Raw genomic sequence first — 17,412 nt, forward strand, 5'->3', positions numbered from 1 at the left:
GAGACGTACAGAGAGAGAATACCCCACACAAGCTGAGAGTGACTGCGGATCAGGGAGAGACCCCGGGATCAGACAGAGGGAGAGTCCCAGCTTGGGATCAGTGAGTATGTGCCCCTGTCCTGGGGGTTGGGGGGGGGGGGCTCTGGGTGTGTTTGGGGGGACACACATTACCTGTCCCCCCCCCATCATGTTCCCCCTTACTCTGCGTGAGGGGGGTGGGGACTGTTGACACATTGAGTGTGTGTGTGTGTGTGTGTGTGTGTGTATATGTGTGTGTTCTGCCCGGCTGTATTAACTCCAGGTCTTGTGAAAAAGTAGAACAGGTTTATTGCAAAAAGGTCATCCTTCTTCCAATAAAACCTGTTTCTCACAAAAGTGCTGGAGTGCTGCTATAATTTCCCTGTATGTATTTATTTATATATTCGTCTGCAAATATATAGCGGTGTGTTTGTATATGTGCATGTGTTAGTAGCATGTCTGTATCTATCTATACGTGTGTATGTGTGTGTGTATATATATATGTATTTACAGAGAGAGGCCCCCCTGCCTGCTTACATGCTGTAATGTAATGTCTCTAGCTGGGCAGCCTTAATGCACTGGTCCATATATACATATGGTGTATATAATGTATAACCCTGCTCACCTAATGTAACCATGTATTGTCACCATAACTCTGTGCCCAGGACATACCTGAAAACGAGAGGGAACTCTCAATGTATTACTTCCTGGTAACACATTTTATAAATAAATATCTACCAAGCAGTTCTATCCTATAGATCAGGGGTACGCAAACTTCTGGTTCTGCGCCCCCTGCCAGCTTGCGCCCCCCTTACCGGCTCTGAGCTCCGGCGTCATATGACGTCACGTTGGCATGGCAACGCGTTGCCATTTGACCCCGCGGCATCATGGCGACGCGTCGCTGAATAGGCAGCTGAGACCAGGTAAGAGAGACTTGAAAGGCAACCCCCGGCATTTAATTAAAATGTTTTGGGGAAGAGCGCAGGGCCTCTGCAACCGTCGCGCCCCTCGTTTGCGCACCCCTGCTATAGACAATACGCCCCATTCAAGCAGATGTAAGGTGTAGCACTGCTTAGTCATTATGGGCCGGTGTGACATGCAGGTTCCCATCACACTTCTAAAAACCTCAGTGTGCTGATTGCATAAATCCCCTTCCTCATTATCACCCCCGCGGAGGGAGGCGCGGAGCTCAGCGCGGAGGGAGGCGCAGTGATATCATATAACTTTACACCGCAGTTTCTGTCTTATTAAAGGAATTCATCCACTTCAAAAAAGGCAGTGAACACATTACACAGCCATGTACTGTACGTGTGTGTGTGTGATGCTCGTGCTCAGAGCCGTGTGTGTGAGGCTCGTGCTCAGAGCCGTGTGTGTGATGCTCGTGCTCAGAGCCGTGTGTGTGATGCTCGTGCTCAGAGCCGTGTGTGTGATGCTCGTGCTCAGAGCCGTGTGTGTGAGGCTCGTGCTCAGAGCCGTGTGTGTGAGGCTCGTGCTCAGAGCCGTGTGTGTGAGGCTCGTGCTCAGAGCCGTGTGTGTGATGCTCGTGCTCAGAGCCGTGTGTGTGATGCTCGTGCTCAGAGCCGTGTGTGTGATGCTCGTGCTCAGAGCCGTGTGTGTGAGGCTCGTGCTCAGAGCCGTGTGTGTGAGGCTCGTGCTCAGAGCCGTGTGTGTGATGCTCGTGCTCAGAGCCGTGTGTGTGATGCTCGTGCTCAGAGCCGTGTGTGTGATGCTCGTGCTCAGAGCCGTGTGTGTGATGCTCGTGCTCAGAGCCGTGTGTGTGATGCTCGTGCTCAGAGCCGTGTGTGTGATGCTCGTGCTCAGAGCCGTGTGTGTGATGCTCGTGCTCAGAGCCGTGTGTGTGATGCTCGTGCTCAGAGCCGTGTGTGTGATGCTCGTGCTCAGAGCCGTGTGTGTGATGCTCGTGCTCAGAGCCGTGTGTGTGATGCTCGTGCTCAGAGCCGTGTGTGTGATGCTCGTGCTCAGAGCCGTGTGTGTGATGCTCGTGCTCAGAGCCGTGTGTGTGAGGCTCGTGCTCAGAGCCGTGTGTGTGATGCTCGTGCTCAGAGCCGTGTGTGTGATGCTCGTGCTCAGAGCCGTGTGTGTGATGCTCGTGCTCAGAGCCGTGTGTGTGATGCTCGTGCTCAGAGCCGTGTGTGTGATGCTCGTGCTCAGAGCCGTGTGTGTGATGCTCGTGCTCAGAGCCGTGTGTGTGATGCTCGTGCTCAGAGCCGTGTGTGTGATGCTCGTGCTCAGAGCCTTGTGTGTGAGGCTCGTGCTCAGAGCCGTGTGTGTGAGGCTCGTGCTCAGAGCCGTGTGTGTGAGGCTCGTGCTCAGAGCCGTGTGTGTGATGCTCGTGCTCAGAGCCGTGTGTGTGATGCTCGTGCTCAGAGCCGTGTGTGTGATGCTCGTGCTCAGAGCCGTGTGTGTGAGGCTCGTGCTCAGAGCCGTGTGTGTGAGGCTCGTGCTCAGAGCCGTGTGTGTGATGCTCGTGCTCAGAGCCGTGTGTGTGATGCTCGTGCTCAGAGCCGTGTGTGTGATGCTCGTGCTCAGAGCCGTGTGTGTGAGGCTCGTGCTCAGAGCCGTGTGTGTGATGCTCGTGCTCAGAGCCGTGTGTGTGATGCTCGTGCTCAGAGCCGTGTGTGTGATGCTCGTGCTCAGAGCCGTGTGTGTGATGCTCGTGCTCAGAGCCGTGTGTGTGATGCTCGTGCTCAGAGCCGTGTGTGTGATGCTCGTGCTCAGAGCCGTGTGTGTGATGCTCGTGCTCAGAGCCGTGTGTGTGATGCTCGTGCTCAGAGCCGTGTGTGTGATGCTCGTGCTCAGAGCCGTGTGTGTGATGCTCGTGCTCAGAGCCGTGTGTGTGAGGCTCGTGCTCAGAGCCGTGTGTGTGAGGCTCGTGCTCAGAGCCGTGTGTGTGATGCTCGTGCTCAGAGCCGTGTGTGTGATGCTCGTGCTCAGAGCCGTGTGTGTGATGCTCGTGCTCAGAGCCGTGTGTGTGATGCTCGTGCTCAGAGCCGTGTGTGTGATGCTCGTGCTCAGAGCCGTGTGTGTGAGGCTCGTGCTCAGAGCCGTGTGTGTGATGCTCGTGCTCAGAGCCGTGTGTGTGATGCTCGTGCTCAGAGCCGTGTGTGTGAGGCTCGTGCTCAGAGCCGTGTGTGTGAGGCTCGTGCTCAGAGCCGTGTGTGTGATGCTCGTGCTCAGAGCCGTGTGTGTGATGCTCGTGCTCAGAGCCGTGTGTGTGATGCTCGTGCTCAGAGCCGTGTGTGTGATGCTCGTGCTCAGAGCCGTGTGTGTGATGCTCGTGCTCAGAGCCGTGTGTGTGATGCTCGTGCTCAGAGCCGTGTGTGTGATGCTCGTGCTCAGAGCCGTGTGTGTGAGGCTCGTGCTCAGAGCCGTGTGTGTGATGCTCGTGCTCAGAGCCGTGTTGTGAGGCTCGTGCTCAGAGCCGTGTGTGTGAGGCTCGTGCAAGAGCCGGTGTGTGATGCTCGTGCTCAGAGCCGTGGTGTGATGCTCGTGCTCAGAGCCGTGTGTGTGATGCTCGTGCTCAGAGCCGTGTGTGTGATGCTCGTGCTCAGAGCCGTGTGTGTGATGCTCGTGCTCAGAGCCGTGTGTGTGATTGCTCGTGCTCAGAGCCGTGTGTGTGAGGCTCGTGCTCAGAGCGTGTGTGTGATGCTCGTGCTCAGAGCCGTGTGTGTGATGCTCGTGCTCAGAGCCGTGTGTGTGAGGCTCGTGCTCAGAGCCGTGTGTGTGATGCTCGTGCTCAGAGCCGTGTGTGTGATGCTCGTGCTCAGAGCCGTGTGTGTGATGCTCGTGCTCAGAGCCGTGTGTGTGAGGCTCGTGCTCAGAGCCGTGTGTGTGAGGCTCGTGCTCAGAGCCGTGTGTGTGATGCTCGTGCTCAGAGCCGTGTGTGTGATGCTCGTGCTCAGAGCCGTGTGTGTGATGCTCGTGCTCAGAGCGTGTGTGTGATGCTCGTGCTCAGAGCCGTGTGTGTGATGCTCGTGCTCAGAGCCGTGTGTGTGATGCTCGTGCTCAGAGCCGTGTGTGTGATGCTCGTGCTCAGAGCCGTGTGTGTGAGGCTCGTGCTCAGAGCCGTGTGTGTGATGCTCGTGCTCAGAGCCGTGTGTGTGATGCTCGTGCTCAGAGCCGTGTGTGAGGCTCGTGCTCAGAGCCGTGTGTGTGTGATGCTCGTGCTCAGAGCCGTGTGTGTGATGCTCGTGCTCAGAGCCGTGTGTGTGAGGCTCGTGCTCAGAGCCGTGTGTGTGAGGCTCGTGCTCAGAGCCGTGTGTGTGAGGCTCGTGCTCAGAGCCTTGTGTGTGAGGCTCGTGCTCAGAGCCGTGTGTGTGAGGCTCGTGCTCAGAGCCGTGTGTGTGATGCTCGTGCTCAGAGCCGTGTGTGTGAGGCTCGTGCTCAGAGCCGTGTGTGTGATGCTCGTGCTCAGAGCCGTGTGTGTGATGCTCGTGCTCAGAGCCGTGTGTGTGATGCTCGTGCTCAGAGCCGTGTGTGTGAGGCTCGTGCTCAGAGCCGTGTGTGTGATGCTCGTGCTCAGAGCCGTGTGTGTGAGGCTCGTGCTCAGAGCCGTGTGTGTGATGCTCGTGCTCAGAGCCGTGTGTGTGATGCTCGTGCTCAGAGCCGTGTGTGTGAGGCTCGTGCTCAGAGCCGTGTGTGTGATGCTCGTGCTCAGAGCCGTGTGTGTGATGCTCGTGCTCAGAGCCGTGTGTGTGAGGCTCGTGCTCAGAGCCGTGTGTGTGATGCTCGTGCTCAGAGCCGTGTGTGTGATGCTCGTGCTCAGAGCCGTGTGTGTGATGCTCGTGCTCAGAGCCGTGTGTGTGATGCTCGTGCTCAGAGCCGTGTGTGTGATGCTCGTGCTCAGAGCCGTGTGTGTGATGCTCGTGCTCAGAGCCGTGTGTGTGATGCTCGTGCTCAGAGCGTGTGTGTGATGCTCGTGCTCAGAGCCGTGTGTGTGAGGCTCGTGCTCAGAGCCGTGTGTGTGAGGCTCGTGCTCAGAGCCGTGTGTGTGAGGCTCGTGCTCAGAGCCGTGTGTGTGAGGCTCGTGCTCAGAGCCGTGTGTGTGAGGCTCGTGCTCAGAGCCGTGTGTGTGAGGCTCGTGCTCAGAGCCGTGTGTGTGAGGCTCGTGCTCAGAGCCGTGTGTGTGATGCTCGTGCTCAGAGCCGTGTGTGTGATGCTCGTGCTCAGAGCCGTGTGTGTGAGGCTCGTGCTCAGAGCGTGTGTGTGAGGCTCGTGCTCAGAGCCGTGTGTGTGAGGCTCGTGCTCAGAGCCGTGTGTGTTGAGGTGCTCGTGCTCAGAGCCGTGTGTTGTGATGCTCGTGCTCAGAGCCGTGTGTGTGATGCTCGTGCTCAGAGCCGTGTGTGTGATGCTCGTGCTCAGAGCCGTGTGTGTGATGCTCGTGCTCAGAGCCGTGTGTGTGATGCTCGTGCTCAGAGCCGTGTGTGTGAGGCTCGTGCTCAGAGCCGTGTGTGTGAGGCTCGTGCTCAGAGCCGTGTGTGTGATGCTCGTGCTCAGAGCCGTGTGTGTGATGCTCGTGCTCAGAGCCGTGGTGTGATGCTCGTGCTCAGAGCCGTGGTGTGATGCTCGTGCTCAGAGCCGTGTGTGTGATGCTCGTGCTCAGAGCCGTGTGTGTGATGCTCGTGCTCAGAGCCGTGTGTGTGAGGCTCGTGCTCAGAGCGTGTGTGTGAGGCTCGTGCTCAGAGCCGTGTGTGTGAGGCTCGTGCTCAGAGCCGTGTGTGTGAGGCTCGTGCTCAGAGCCGTGTGTGTGAGGCTCGTGCTCAGAGCCGTGTGTGTGAGGCTCGTGCTCAGAGCCGTGTGTGTGAGCTCGTGCTCAGAGCCGTGTGTGTGAGGCTCGTGCTCAGAGCCGTGTGTGTGAGGCTCGTGCTCAGAGCCGTGTGTGTGAGGCTCGTGCTCAGAGCCGTGTGTGTGAGGCTCGTGCTCAGAGCCGTGTGTGTGAGGCTCGTGCTCAGAGCCGTGTGTGTGAGCTCGTGCTCAGAGCCGTGTGTGTGAGGCTCGTGCTCAGAGCCGTGTGTTGTGAGGCTCGTGCTCAGAGCCGTGTGTGTGAGGCTTGTGCTCAGAGCCGTGTGTGTGATGCTCGTGCTCAGAGCCGTGTGTGTGAGGCTCGTGCTCAGAGCCGTGTGTGTGAGGCTCGTGCTCAGAGCGTGTGTGTGATGCTCGTGCTCAGAGCCGTGTGTGTGAGGCTCGTGCTCAGAGCCGTGTGTGTGATGCTCGTGCTCAGAGCCGTGTGTGTGATGCTCGTGCTCAGAGCCGTGTGTGTGATGCTCGTGCTCAGAGCCGTGTGTGTGATGCTCGTGCTCAGAGCCGTGTGTGTGATGCTCGTGCTCAGAGCCGTGTGTGTGAGGCTCGTGCTCAGAGCCGTGTGTGTGAGGCTCGTGCTCAGAGCCGTGTGTGTGATGCTCGTGCTCAGAGCCGTGTGTGTGATGCTCGTGCTCAGAGCCGTGTGTGTGATGCTCGTGCTCAGAGCCGTGTGTGTGATGCTCGGCTCAGAGCCGTGTGTGTGATGCTCGTGCTCAGAGCCGTGTGTGTGATGCTCGTGCTCAGAGCCGTGTGTGTGAGGCTCGTGCTCAGAGCCGTGTGTGTGAGGCTCGTGCTCAGAGCCGTGTGTGTGAGGCTCGTGCTCAGAGCCGTGTGTGTGAGGCTCGTGCTCAGAGCCGTGTGTGTGAGGCTCGTGCTCAGAGCCGTGTGTGTGAGGCTCGTGCTCAGAGCCGTGTGTGTGAGGCTCGTGCTCAGAGCCGTGTGTGTGAGGCTCGTGCTCAGAGCCGTGTGTGTGAGGCTCGTGCTCAGAGCCGTGTGTGTGATGCTCGTGCTCAGAGCCGTGTGTGTGATGCTCGTGCTCAGAGCCGTGTGTGTGATGCTCGGCTCAGAGCCGTGTGTGTGAGGCTCGTGCTCAGAGCCGTGTGTGTGATGCTCGTGCTCAGAGCCGTGTGTGTGATGCTCGTGCTCAGAGCCGTGTGTGTGAGGCTCGTGCTCAGAGCCGTGTGTGAGGCTCGTGCTCAGAGCCGTGTGTGTGATGCTCGTGCTCAGAGCCGTGTGTGTGATGCTCGTGCTCAGAGCCGTGTGTGTGAGGCTCGTGCTCAGAGCCGTGTGTGTGAGGCTCGTGCTCGAGCCGTGTGTGTGAGGCTCGTGCTCAGAGCCGTGTGTGTGAGGCTCGTGCTCAGAGCCGTGTGTGTGAGGCTCGTGCTCAGAGCCGTGTGTGTGAGGCTCGTGCTCAGAGCCGTGTGTGTAGAGAAACAAATTCATGAAGGGGCCACTCGCCAACACCCTTGTGTCCTGCTGCGGGTGAACATAGGCCCCAATCGTGCTGGGGGGAGAATCTGATAGAGTAAGGTAGTGTTTTTCAACAGGGGTCCTCGGAACCTTTGATCTCCCCGGGGCCCCTAAAGGGTTCCCTGCAATTTTCAGGTAATTTAGAAAATTGTATCAAATACAGAATCATTTACAATGCACTAAAAAAAAAAAAAAAGCGAGAAACCTTACAATAAAAAACGTTCCCATGTCCCCAGTATCAGAGCTCCGCTGTAAACCTCGGCATGAGTCCCCGTTGATGGTAAACAGGTGGTCCCTGACACAGGGGGACACCAACCCAAGACTGAGCAAGAGTCCCGATAGGAGGAACAGCCACAAGCTGCAAACCGCTGATCGCGGCGTGGGGGAGTGTAAGCTACCAGTGTCCGTCGTCACGGTCTCCAGCGTCATACATCACCAGACGTAAACTCTGTTGCCTCTATGCGTTTCGCAACGCTTCATTAGGGGGTTGCAAAAAGCGAAACGCGTAGAGGCAACGAGTTTATGTCCAGTGACGTATGACGCTGGAGATTGTGACGAAGGACACTGGTAGCTTACACTCCCCCATCATAAATAATATACAATGCATCGGATCTCAGACGCGCTATTAGAGAGGGTTGGGGTTCCTTACAATACATCTGATCTCAGACGCGCTATTAGAGAGGGTTGGGGTTCTTTACAATGCATCTGATCTCAGACGCTCTATTAGAGAGGGTTGGTGTTCAGCAGAACTTCACAATATAATTATAGGGTTCCTTAACCGAGAAACGGTTAAGAAACACTGACGTAGAGAGAACTTGACTGCACTCCACATGTGTCAGCTGAATAGTGCCTTTACTATGCAAACCCAAACACTCCATTTTCGGTGCTATCCTGGACCTTTGTAAAGATATTGTGTTTGGGGTGCTAATTCACCTCTTGTTTTGGGGACTGCAAACGTTGATAACAAAAGACAATAGATAAAGATTGTAAAAAAATAAATAAAAAATTGTTTACTGTGAAAATGTAATTTAAGAATACCTGTTTAATGTATTAATTTTTTTTAAAGATGTCGGTAAGAATCTTTCAACCCATCTCATAAGCTGGATCTCTAAGGCCGCCGCCTCTATAGTGCCGGCGACTGCGACGTCACGTCGAAAGAAATGCATTGCCCGCCGTCGCGTGCGCTTATAGTAAGGGCGGCGCGCCGGCTTGTTCGCGATCGCTGGAAGTCATCGCTATTTGATTTATCCAACGACCGCAAGCCTGACGTCACCGTCGCGTCGCTGGCACTATAAGCGCAGCCTAAAGGGCATCAAACTTGGGACGAGGGGGAAAAGAAGGGAGGTCAGATAGCACGCTGCATCATCTGCCGTGCAGACCCTTTTAACCCCTTCACAGCTTTGCAGGTCCCTCTGGCACCGAAGTTGCTTATGTTGCATTTTTAAAGCTTTTGTCATTTGCACGCACAAAAACCCCAACTTGTGCAGCCACCTCGTGGGCGGAATCCCGGCTGTGCTTACCTGGTCGCTGTTCCTGGCAGAAGCAAGGCCGCTATGATAACCCAAGGCAAGAAATACGCAGGAAAAATAAAAGGATTTGCAGTTTCACAAGGGGCCGGGGTTGGAATTGAACCCAAAGTCCTGCGCAGGGATAGACCCCTGACCTTCAAGGCGAAGATTTATCTGTATAACTCGGGTGGGCAACTCAGAGGGCCACCAACAGGTCAGGTTTTCAGGATAGCCCTGCTTCAGCACAGGTGGTGCAGTCTTATTTTTCTGAGCCACTGATTCAGAAGCGCTTCTGCTCTCCGCGAGCGATGCGTATCCCTTCACTTGGCTGCGGAGAGAGCGAGCACTCAGAGGCAGATAAGGATCGCGTCAGCCAGCGAGCGTGAGCTAGCGTGGTTTGTACAGTGGCGACAAAAAGTATGTGAACCCATTAGGATTTTAAATATTTCACCAATTTAAAACCTAAAATGTTATTAGATCTTAATCTAAGTCCTAATAATAGATAACCTGAGACACAGATAACAAATGCCACAATAACATGATACTTTTTCGACATTTATTTATCCCCAATGATTCAACATTCAATATCCCTGTGTGAGAAAGTACGTGACCTTTTAGATTCAGTACCTGATGGCGCCCCCTTCAGCAGCAATAACTTCAACTGCGCGTGTCCTGTAACTGCCGGTCAGTCTCTCACATCGGGTTTGGGGAATTTTGGCCCATTCCTCCTTACAGAAACTGCTTCAACTCAGTGACATTTGAGGGCTTCCTTGCATGGACAGCTCGCTTCAGGTCCTGCCACAAACATTTCGATGGGTTTCACGTCCGGACTTTTACTAGGCCATTCTAAAACGCAGAATTTCTACTTCTGCAGCCATTCTTTTGTAGATCTGCTTGTATGTTTAGGATCATTGTCTTGCTGCATGACCCATTTTCGGTTCAGTTTCATCTCACGACGGATGACCTGACATTCTCCTCTAGAATATTCTGAAACAATGTAGAATTAATGGTTGTGTTAATGATGACAAGCCATCCATGTCCTGAGGCAGCAAAGCAGCCCCAAACCATCACATTCCCACCACCATGCTTGACGGTTGGGATGAGGTTCTTCATCTGTTCGAATGCAGTGTTGGTTTTTGCTAAACATAACGTTTCTCATCGAGCCAAAAAGTTCTACCTTTGACTTGTCTGTCCAACATTGTTCCAGAAATCTTGTGGATTATCTATGTGCTCTTTGGCGACCTTCAGACGGGGCAGCAATGTTTCTTTTTAGAGAGCAGTGGGTTCCTGCTGGCTATCCGTCCATGAACACCATTCTTGTTCAGTGTTTTCTGATAGTTGAGTCATGAACACTCACATTAGCCAAGGCGAGAGGGGCCTGCAGATCCTTGGATGTTACTCTGGGCTCTTTGTGACTTCCTGGATGGTTTGCCGGTTTGTTCTTGGAGAGATTTTGGTAGGGCGACCGCTCTAGTGATCTTGAACTTTCTCCATTAGTAGACTGTCTGGCAGTGATTGGTGGAACCCAAAATCCGTAGAAATGGTTTTGTATCCCTTTCTAGACTGATGAGCATCAATAACTGCTTTTCTGTGATCCTGAGAGATTTTCTTTTGATCGTGGCATGACGTGTTTCCACACACCTGTATGATGAAGACCAAATGCACAAAGTTTCTGATCTTTATATAGGGTGGGGCCTCCCAAACTCACACCTGAAGATCTACCTAATTATTTAAACAACTGATTCTAATAATCTCGTTTCATTTATCTGATAAAACCAGGGTTTCACCTTTGCACATACCCTGACTCTTAATTACTCATTAGTTGTCTAATTCATATATAATTTTTTCCCCCCCCCCATGGCATTGGTTAATATAAACCCTATTGGATGTTTAAGAAAAGACTGGGTTTTATTCAAGAAGGTTATCATGGAAAAACTATATGGAATTTCTGTAATTATCATTGGGGTACACACACACACACACTTTTTTTCACTTATATTTGTATTGCGTTTTTCCAACACTTTGGGAGGGGGGAGATACAGAAAAAGACGGGGGGGGGAGGGAACGGTGCAGCACCCCCGACTAGCAGATAAGATATACGTACACTTTGAGTCTCGAACAGTTGTCACTTATACCATTTGGTTAAATACCTATCCAATATGGGAGAAGAAAAGGGGCATCCTGTGTAACTTAGGTGCAACCCCATCGTATCTGAGGGTATCGGGAGTTTATTATTTATAAAGAGGTCAAACACCCCCATCTAACCTATTCCCCGTCACTCTCTTGCTGGTCAGGACTGACCCTTCAATTCTTCCTGCAGGCTACTGGCCCGGAACTTCCGTTCTTACTCAAGACTACATTGATTAGTTCTGTCTCATTAGTGACACTGCAGTGCGGCTCGAGTTATCATATTTTGGGGAATTGGGGCAGAAAATGTATTTGTGTTAACATTCTGGGCTCTTTAGGGTTTTATTATATATCCGCCGGAGCCGCCAATTATACCGTATTGTGCCGAAATTCTGCATAGACTTCGGCATAAACCCGTAAGGCGGTCTGCTCTCCTCCTCCTTCTAAAACAATGAATAAGTAAGAGTCAATAATTAGCATTGTGCGTGTGTAGTCACCCGCTCAAAGAGCCGCCCATTGGCTCAGGCCTACTTCAAGGCCAGTAACACGCTAACCCGCATTCTGCAGCTCTGATTATTGACACAGTTAAGTGTCGGGCTGGAAAAAAATATCTTTTGTGAAAAAGAAAAAAACAAAAGATGGTATCAGTTCTGTGATTACAAGGCCACCCTCCCCTCCCCCTGATGCTGCCGTGCAGGCAGGTCGGGGGTGCGATTACTTCTCTGCACAGAACCTCTTATCTCGCTGCGGGAGCTCCCGGCAGAAATGCTGATGGTGGAGAATTCTGCAGCAAGGCGGGCGATGGCGGTGAGATTCTGGCACGCCCGATGTGGGTTCCTGCAGGGGGCTCAACTCCAGTCCTCAAGCCCTCCCCAACAGGTCGGGTTTTCAGGATATTATCCCTGCTTCAGCATAGGTGGCTCAATCCGAGGCTCAGTCAAAGATTGAGCCACCTGTGCTTCAGCTGGGACCGATTGAGCCACCTGTTCTGAAGCCACGACTGTTGAGACACCTGTGCTGAAGCAGGGATTTCCTGAAACCAGTCCTGTTGAGGGGGGCTTGAGGACTGGAGTGAGCACCCTGTGTTACTGGAAGCGTAGAGAAAGGGGAGAGATTAATAACCACAAAATACACGCAATGTTTTTGAGTGACAGGATGTGCTAAAAGAGTGCTGGATACACAGAGCAGCCTTCCAGCAGAAGTAGAGTAGGGCAAATGGCAGTCACAGAATTTGGGCTAGACACAAGGTATGCTTACAGGGGTAAGGATTAGCACCGAAGAGCAAACAGAAATCTGTTATCGTTTGTGGGGGAATTGTGTGGTGGGGTCGTGGTCTGGGTGTGGTGTGCAGTGGTGGTCTGTGTGTGTGTGCAGTGTGTCTGTGTGTGTGTGCAGTGTGTCGTGTGTGTGTGCAGTGTGGCAGTGGAGTGTGGTGTTCAGTGTGTGAGGGTCGGCAGATGCTCTGGATTAACAATATTTTCGAGGCCCTTGCTCCTATCTGATCTCTCATTCTTCCCCCTCTATCTTCCCTCTATCTCCCCTCTCTTCCCCTCTATCTCCCCTCTATCTCCCCTCCTTCCCCTTTATCTCCCCTCTCTTCCCTCAATCTCCCCCTTCTCTTCCCTTCTATCTCCCCCTCTCTCCCCTCTATCTCCCCCTCTTCCCCCTATCTCCCCTCTCTTCCCCTCTATCCCCCCTCTCTTCCCCTCTATCTCCCCTCTATCTCCCTCTATCTCCCCCTCTCTTCCCCTCTATCTCCCCCTCTCTTCCCCCCCTCTCTTCCCCCCCTCTCCCCCTCTCTTCCCCCCCCCCTCTCCCCCTCTCTTCCCCCCTCTCTCCCCTCTCTCTCCCCCCTCTCTTCCCCCCTATCTCCCCCTCTATCTCCCCCCTCTCTTCCCCTCTATCTCCCCCTCTCTTCCCCCCTCTCTCCCCCCCCTCTCTCCCCTTGGGTGTCTGCGTCTCTCCTGTATTGATACATGTATCTCTTGCAGTGTCTGGTTGAATGGATTCCTTTGATGCACAGGAGGAGCTGGGGCCCTGCCTAGGAATCAGCTGAAGAAAGGTAACTGCATATTCACCCCTCCTGGTGGTTGTGAGTATGGCTGCTCTACCCCCCCCCCCCTCCCGTCTCCCTGATCCTGCCCCCCCTCCCGTCTCCCTGATCCTGCCCCCCCTCCGTCTCCCTGATCCTGCCCCCTCCCCCGTCTCCCTGATCCTGCCCCCCCTCCCGTCTCCCTGATCCTGCCCCCCCTCCCGTCTCCCCTGATCCTGCCCCCCTCCCGTCTCCCTGCTCCTGCCCCCCCTCCGTCTCCCTGATCCTGCCCCCCTCCCGTCTCCCTGCTCCTGCCCCCTCCTCGTCTCCCTGCTCCTGCCCCCCTCCCGTCTCCCTGATCCTGCCCCCCTCCCGTCTCCCTGATCCTGCCCCCCTCCCGTCTCCCTGATCTGCCCCCCCCTCCCGTGCCCGTCTCCCTGATCAGCCCCCCCCTCCCGTCTCCTGATCCTGCCCCCCCTCCCGTCTCCCTGATCCTGCCCCCCCTCCTGTCTCTCTGATCCTGCCCCACCTCCGTCTCCCTGATCCTGCCCCCCCTCCCGTCTCCCTCATCCTGCCCCCCTCCCGTCTCCCTGATCCTGCCCCCCCTCCCGTCTCCCTGCTCCTGCCCCCTCCCGTCTCCCTGATCCTGCCCCCCTCCCGTCTCCCTGATCCTGCCCCCCCTCCCGTCTCCCTGATCCTGCCCCCCCTCCCGTCTCCCTGATCCTGCCCCCCTCCCGTCTCCCTGATCCTGCCCCGTCTCCCTGATCCTGCCCCCCCTCCCGTCTCCCTGATCCTGGCCCCCCTCCCGTGCCCGTCTCCCTGATCCTGCCCCCCCTCCGTCTCCCTGATGCCCCCCCCCGTGCCCGTCTCTCCCTGTCTGCCCCCCGTCTCCTGATCCTGCCCCCCTCCCCGTCTCCCTGATCCTGCCCCTCCCCCCGTCTCCCGCTCCTGCCCCCCTCACATCTCCCTGATTCTGCCCCCCTCCCGTCTCCCTGATCCTGCCCCCCTCTCGTCTCCCTGCTCCTGCCCCCCTCCCGTCTCCCTGATCCTGCCCCCCCTCCCGTCTTCCTGATCCTGCCCCCCTCCCGTCTCCCTGATCCTGCCTGTCTCCCTGATCCTGCCCCCCTCCGTCTCCCTGATCCTGCCCCCCTCCGTCTCCCTGATCCTGCCCCCCTCCCGTCTCCCTGATCCTGCCCCCCTCCGTCTCCCTGATCCTGCCCCCCTCCCGTCTCCCTGATCCTGCCCCCCTCCCGTCTCCCTGATCCTGCCCCCCTCCCGTCTCCCTGATCCTGCCCCCCCTCTGTCTCCCTGATCCTGCCCCCTCCCTGATCCTGCCCCCCCTCCCGTCTCCCTGATCCTGCCCCCCTCCCGTCTCCCTGATCCTGCCCCCCTCCTGTCTCCCTGATCCTGCCCCCCCCCCTCCCTGATCCTGCCCCCCGTCTCCCTGATCCTGCCCCCCCCGTCTCCCTGATCCTGCCCCTCCCGTCTCCCTGATCCTGCCCCCCCGTCTCCTGATCCTGCCCCCCCTCCCGTCTCCCTGATCCTGCCCCCCTCCCGTCTCTCTTTAACTGCCCCCGTCTCTCTTAACTGCCCCTCCGCCTCTCTTAACTGCCCCTCTCCGGGTACCAAGGGAATGTGCTATTTTATCACTAGACATATATTATTGCTGCATAAAAGACAGGACATAACAATATAACAGTGTGGGACACAGATATACACACACACAATACGGAGAGACAGGCAGGAAGGGGGTCACTGCCCTGCAGAGCTTACAATCTAATTTGTGGAGATAAACTAGTTCACACCAAGATTTAAAAGACCGTGCATCTCCCCCAGGGTTGCGCCTTCGACTCAAGGAAAACCTGGAGATTTTTTTTTATTGTAATTTTTTTATACCTCTGGCGTCCTCCGGCATCTTCCCCCTGCCACTCTCTTCAATATGCTGCATGGCGTCAAGTGACGCTGTGTTGCCATGACAACGGAACGCTACATAAAGGCAGACGGCGTCAAGTTGCCATGACAGCGTGGCGCCGCATGACGTCGTGATGTCACGTAGCGGCTCGTTGTCATGGTAACAGGCGTGACGTGATGCTGTTGCGTCACATGGCGTTCCGTCGGCATGGCAATGCGGCGCAATTTGACGCCGGCCGGTAGTTTGCAGGGGAGATGGCGGGAGTCGCCGACGCCACCGCCCACCCAGGGTTGCCACCACCAGGAGGTTTACTAGGTAAACCCGGAGCCCGGAGATACATGGCCAAAACCCTGCCTCCACCTGGGTTCCCCCACTTCAGAGGTCAGAGACGTAATCACATTGTTACTTGTACTTTAGGTAAGAATGTGCATGTAGTGCACAAGACTAGCAGTGTGTGTGTGTGTGTGTGTGTGTGTGTGTGTGTGTGTGTGTGTGTGTGTGTGTGTGTGTGTGTGTGTCGGGCGCACAATTCTCTGGCTTTGCTAGGAAGCCTCATAAATGGAGTTTGCATATAATTGTTTGCGTTTGTACAAATGAGGCAGATTTGCATGAAGAGGCAGTTGATTGGTAACAGCAGTAATGTGGTGTGTGTGTGGTGTGTGTGTGTGTAGCATGTGTACATGTATGTGACTGTTAGTATGTAGTATGTGTATAGCATGCATAAAGTGTAAACATGGTGTGTATGTACAGCATTCATGAAGTCTATACATGTATATACTGTGTGTGTGCGTGCTGCATGCGTGAATAAGTCTGTATACGTGTGTGTGACAGTACTGTGTACTGTGTGTGTACAGCATGCATCGATTCTGTATACATGTATGTGATGTATGCGTGATACTGGTGTGTGTGTGTCTCAAGTGCTTGTCATGTGCAATGATTGCATTGGAGTGTACAGAGCCGGCCACGGGCCAGACTTACACTGTAACAGAGATGGGATACTGAGACAGAGCACACAAACTGTATGGGGCGTACCGGGGGTCTCGCTGTAACTGTATGGGGCGTACCCCGGGGTCCGCTGTAACTGTATGGGGAGTACCCGGGGGTCTCGCTGTAACTGTATGGGGAGTACACGGGGGTCTCGCTGTAACTGTATGGGGAGTACCCGGGAGTCTCGCTGTAACTGTATGGGGAGTACCCGGGGGTCTCGCTGTAACTGTATGGGGAGTACCCGGGTGTCTCGCTGTAACTGTATGGGGAGTACCCGGGGGTCTCGCTGTAACTGTATGGGGAGTACACGGGGGTCTCGCTGTAACTGTAGGGGCGTACCCGGGGTCTCGCTGTTACTGTATGGGGCGTACCCGGGGGTCTCGCTGTAACTGTATGGGGCGTACCCGGGGGTCTCGCTGTAACTGTATGGGGAGTACCCGGGGGTCTCGCTGTAACTGTATGGGGAGTCACGGGGGTCTCGCTGTAACTGTATGGGGAGTACCCGGGAGTCTCGCTGTAACTGTATGGGGAGTACCCGGGGGTCCTCGCTGTAACTGTATGGGGAGTACCGGGTGTCTCGCTGTATACTGTATGGGGAGTACACGGGGTCTCGCTGTAACTGTATGGGGAGTACCCGGGTGTCTCGCTGTAACTGTATGGGGAGTACCCGGGTGTCTCGCTGTAACTGTATGGGGAGTACACGGGGGTCTCGCTGTAACTGTATGGGGAGTACCCGGGGTCTCGCTGTAACTGTATGGGGAGTACCCGGGTGTCTCGCTGTAACTGTATGGGGAGTACCCGGGTGTCTCGTTGTAACTGTATGGGGAGTACCCGGGGGTCTCGCTGTAACTGTATGGGGAGTACCCGGGGGTCTCGCTGTAACTGTATGGGGAGTACCCGGGGTCTCGCTGTAACTGTATGGGGAGTACCCGGGGGGTCTCGCTGTAACTGTATGGGAGTACCCGGGGGTCTCGCTGTAACTGTATGGGGAGTACCCGGGGGTCTCGCTGTACTGTATGGGAGTACCCGGGGTCTCGCTGTAACTGTATGGGGAGTACCCGGGGGTCTCGCTGTAACTGTATGGGGCGTACACGGGGGTCTCGCTGTTACTGTATGGGAGTACCCGGGGGTCTCGCTGTTACTGTATTCGAGTACACGGGGTCTCGCTGTTACTGTATGGGGAGTACACGGGGGTCTCGCTGTTACTGTATGGGGAGTACCCGGGGTCTCGCTGTACTGTATGGGGCGTACCCGGGGGTCTCGCTGTAACGGTATGGGGAGTACCCGGGTGTCTCGCTGTAACTGTATGGGAGTACCCGGGTGTCTCGCTGTAACTGTATGGGAGTACACGGGGGTCTCGCTGTAACTGTATGGGGAGTACACGGGGGTCTCGCTGTAACTGTATGGGGAGTACCGGGTGTCTCGCTGTAACTGTATGGGGAGTACCCGGGTGTCTCGTTGTAACTGTATGGGGAGTACCCGGGGTCTCGCTGTAACTGTATGGGGAGTACCCGGGGGTCTCGCTGTAACTGTATGGG

General features: G+C 55.4%; 1 protein-coding gene across 1 annotated transcript in view; it reads left to right on the forward strand.

The window, feature by feature from the left end:
• The first annotated feature begins 7,585 nt into the window (after window positions 1-7,585).
• The window catches only part of SOX13 (SRY-box transcription factor 13), a 28,730-nt gene continuing 18,903 nt past the window's right edge, over window positions 7,586-17,412 (forward strand). Inside the window, 2 exon segments of the mRNA XM_075615381.1 lie at window positions 7,586-7,749; window positions 8,849-9,030. Of these exon segments, the coding sequence (XP_075471496.1) occupies window positions 7,586-7,749; window positions 8,849-9,030 (346 nt within the window).

This window comes from Ascaphus truei, chromosome 9 (genome assembly GCF_040206685.1).
Source record: "Ascaphus truei isolate aAscTru1 chromosome 9, aAscTru1.hap1, whole genome shotgun sequence".
Classification (NCBI taxonomy): domain Eukaryota; kingdom Metazoa; phylum Chordata; class Amphibia; order Anura; family Ascaphidae; genus Ascaphus; species Ascaphus truei.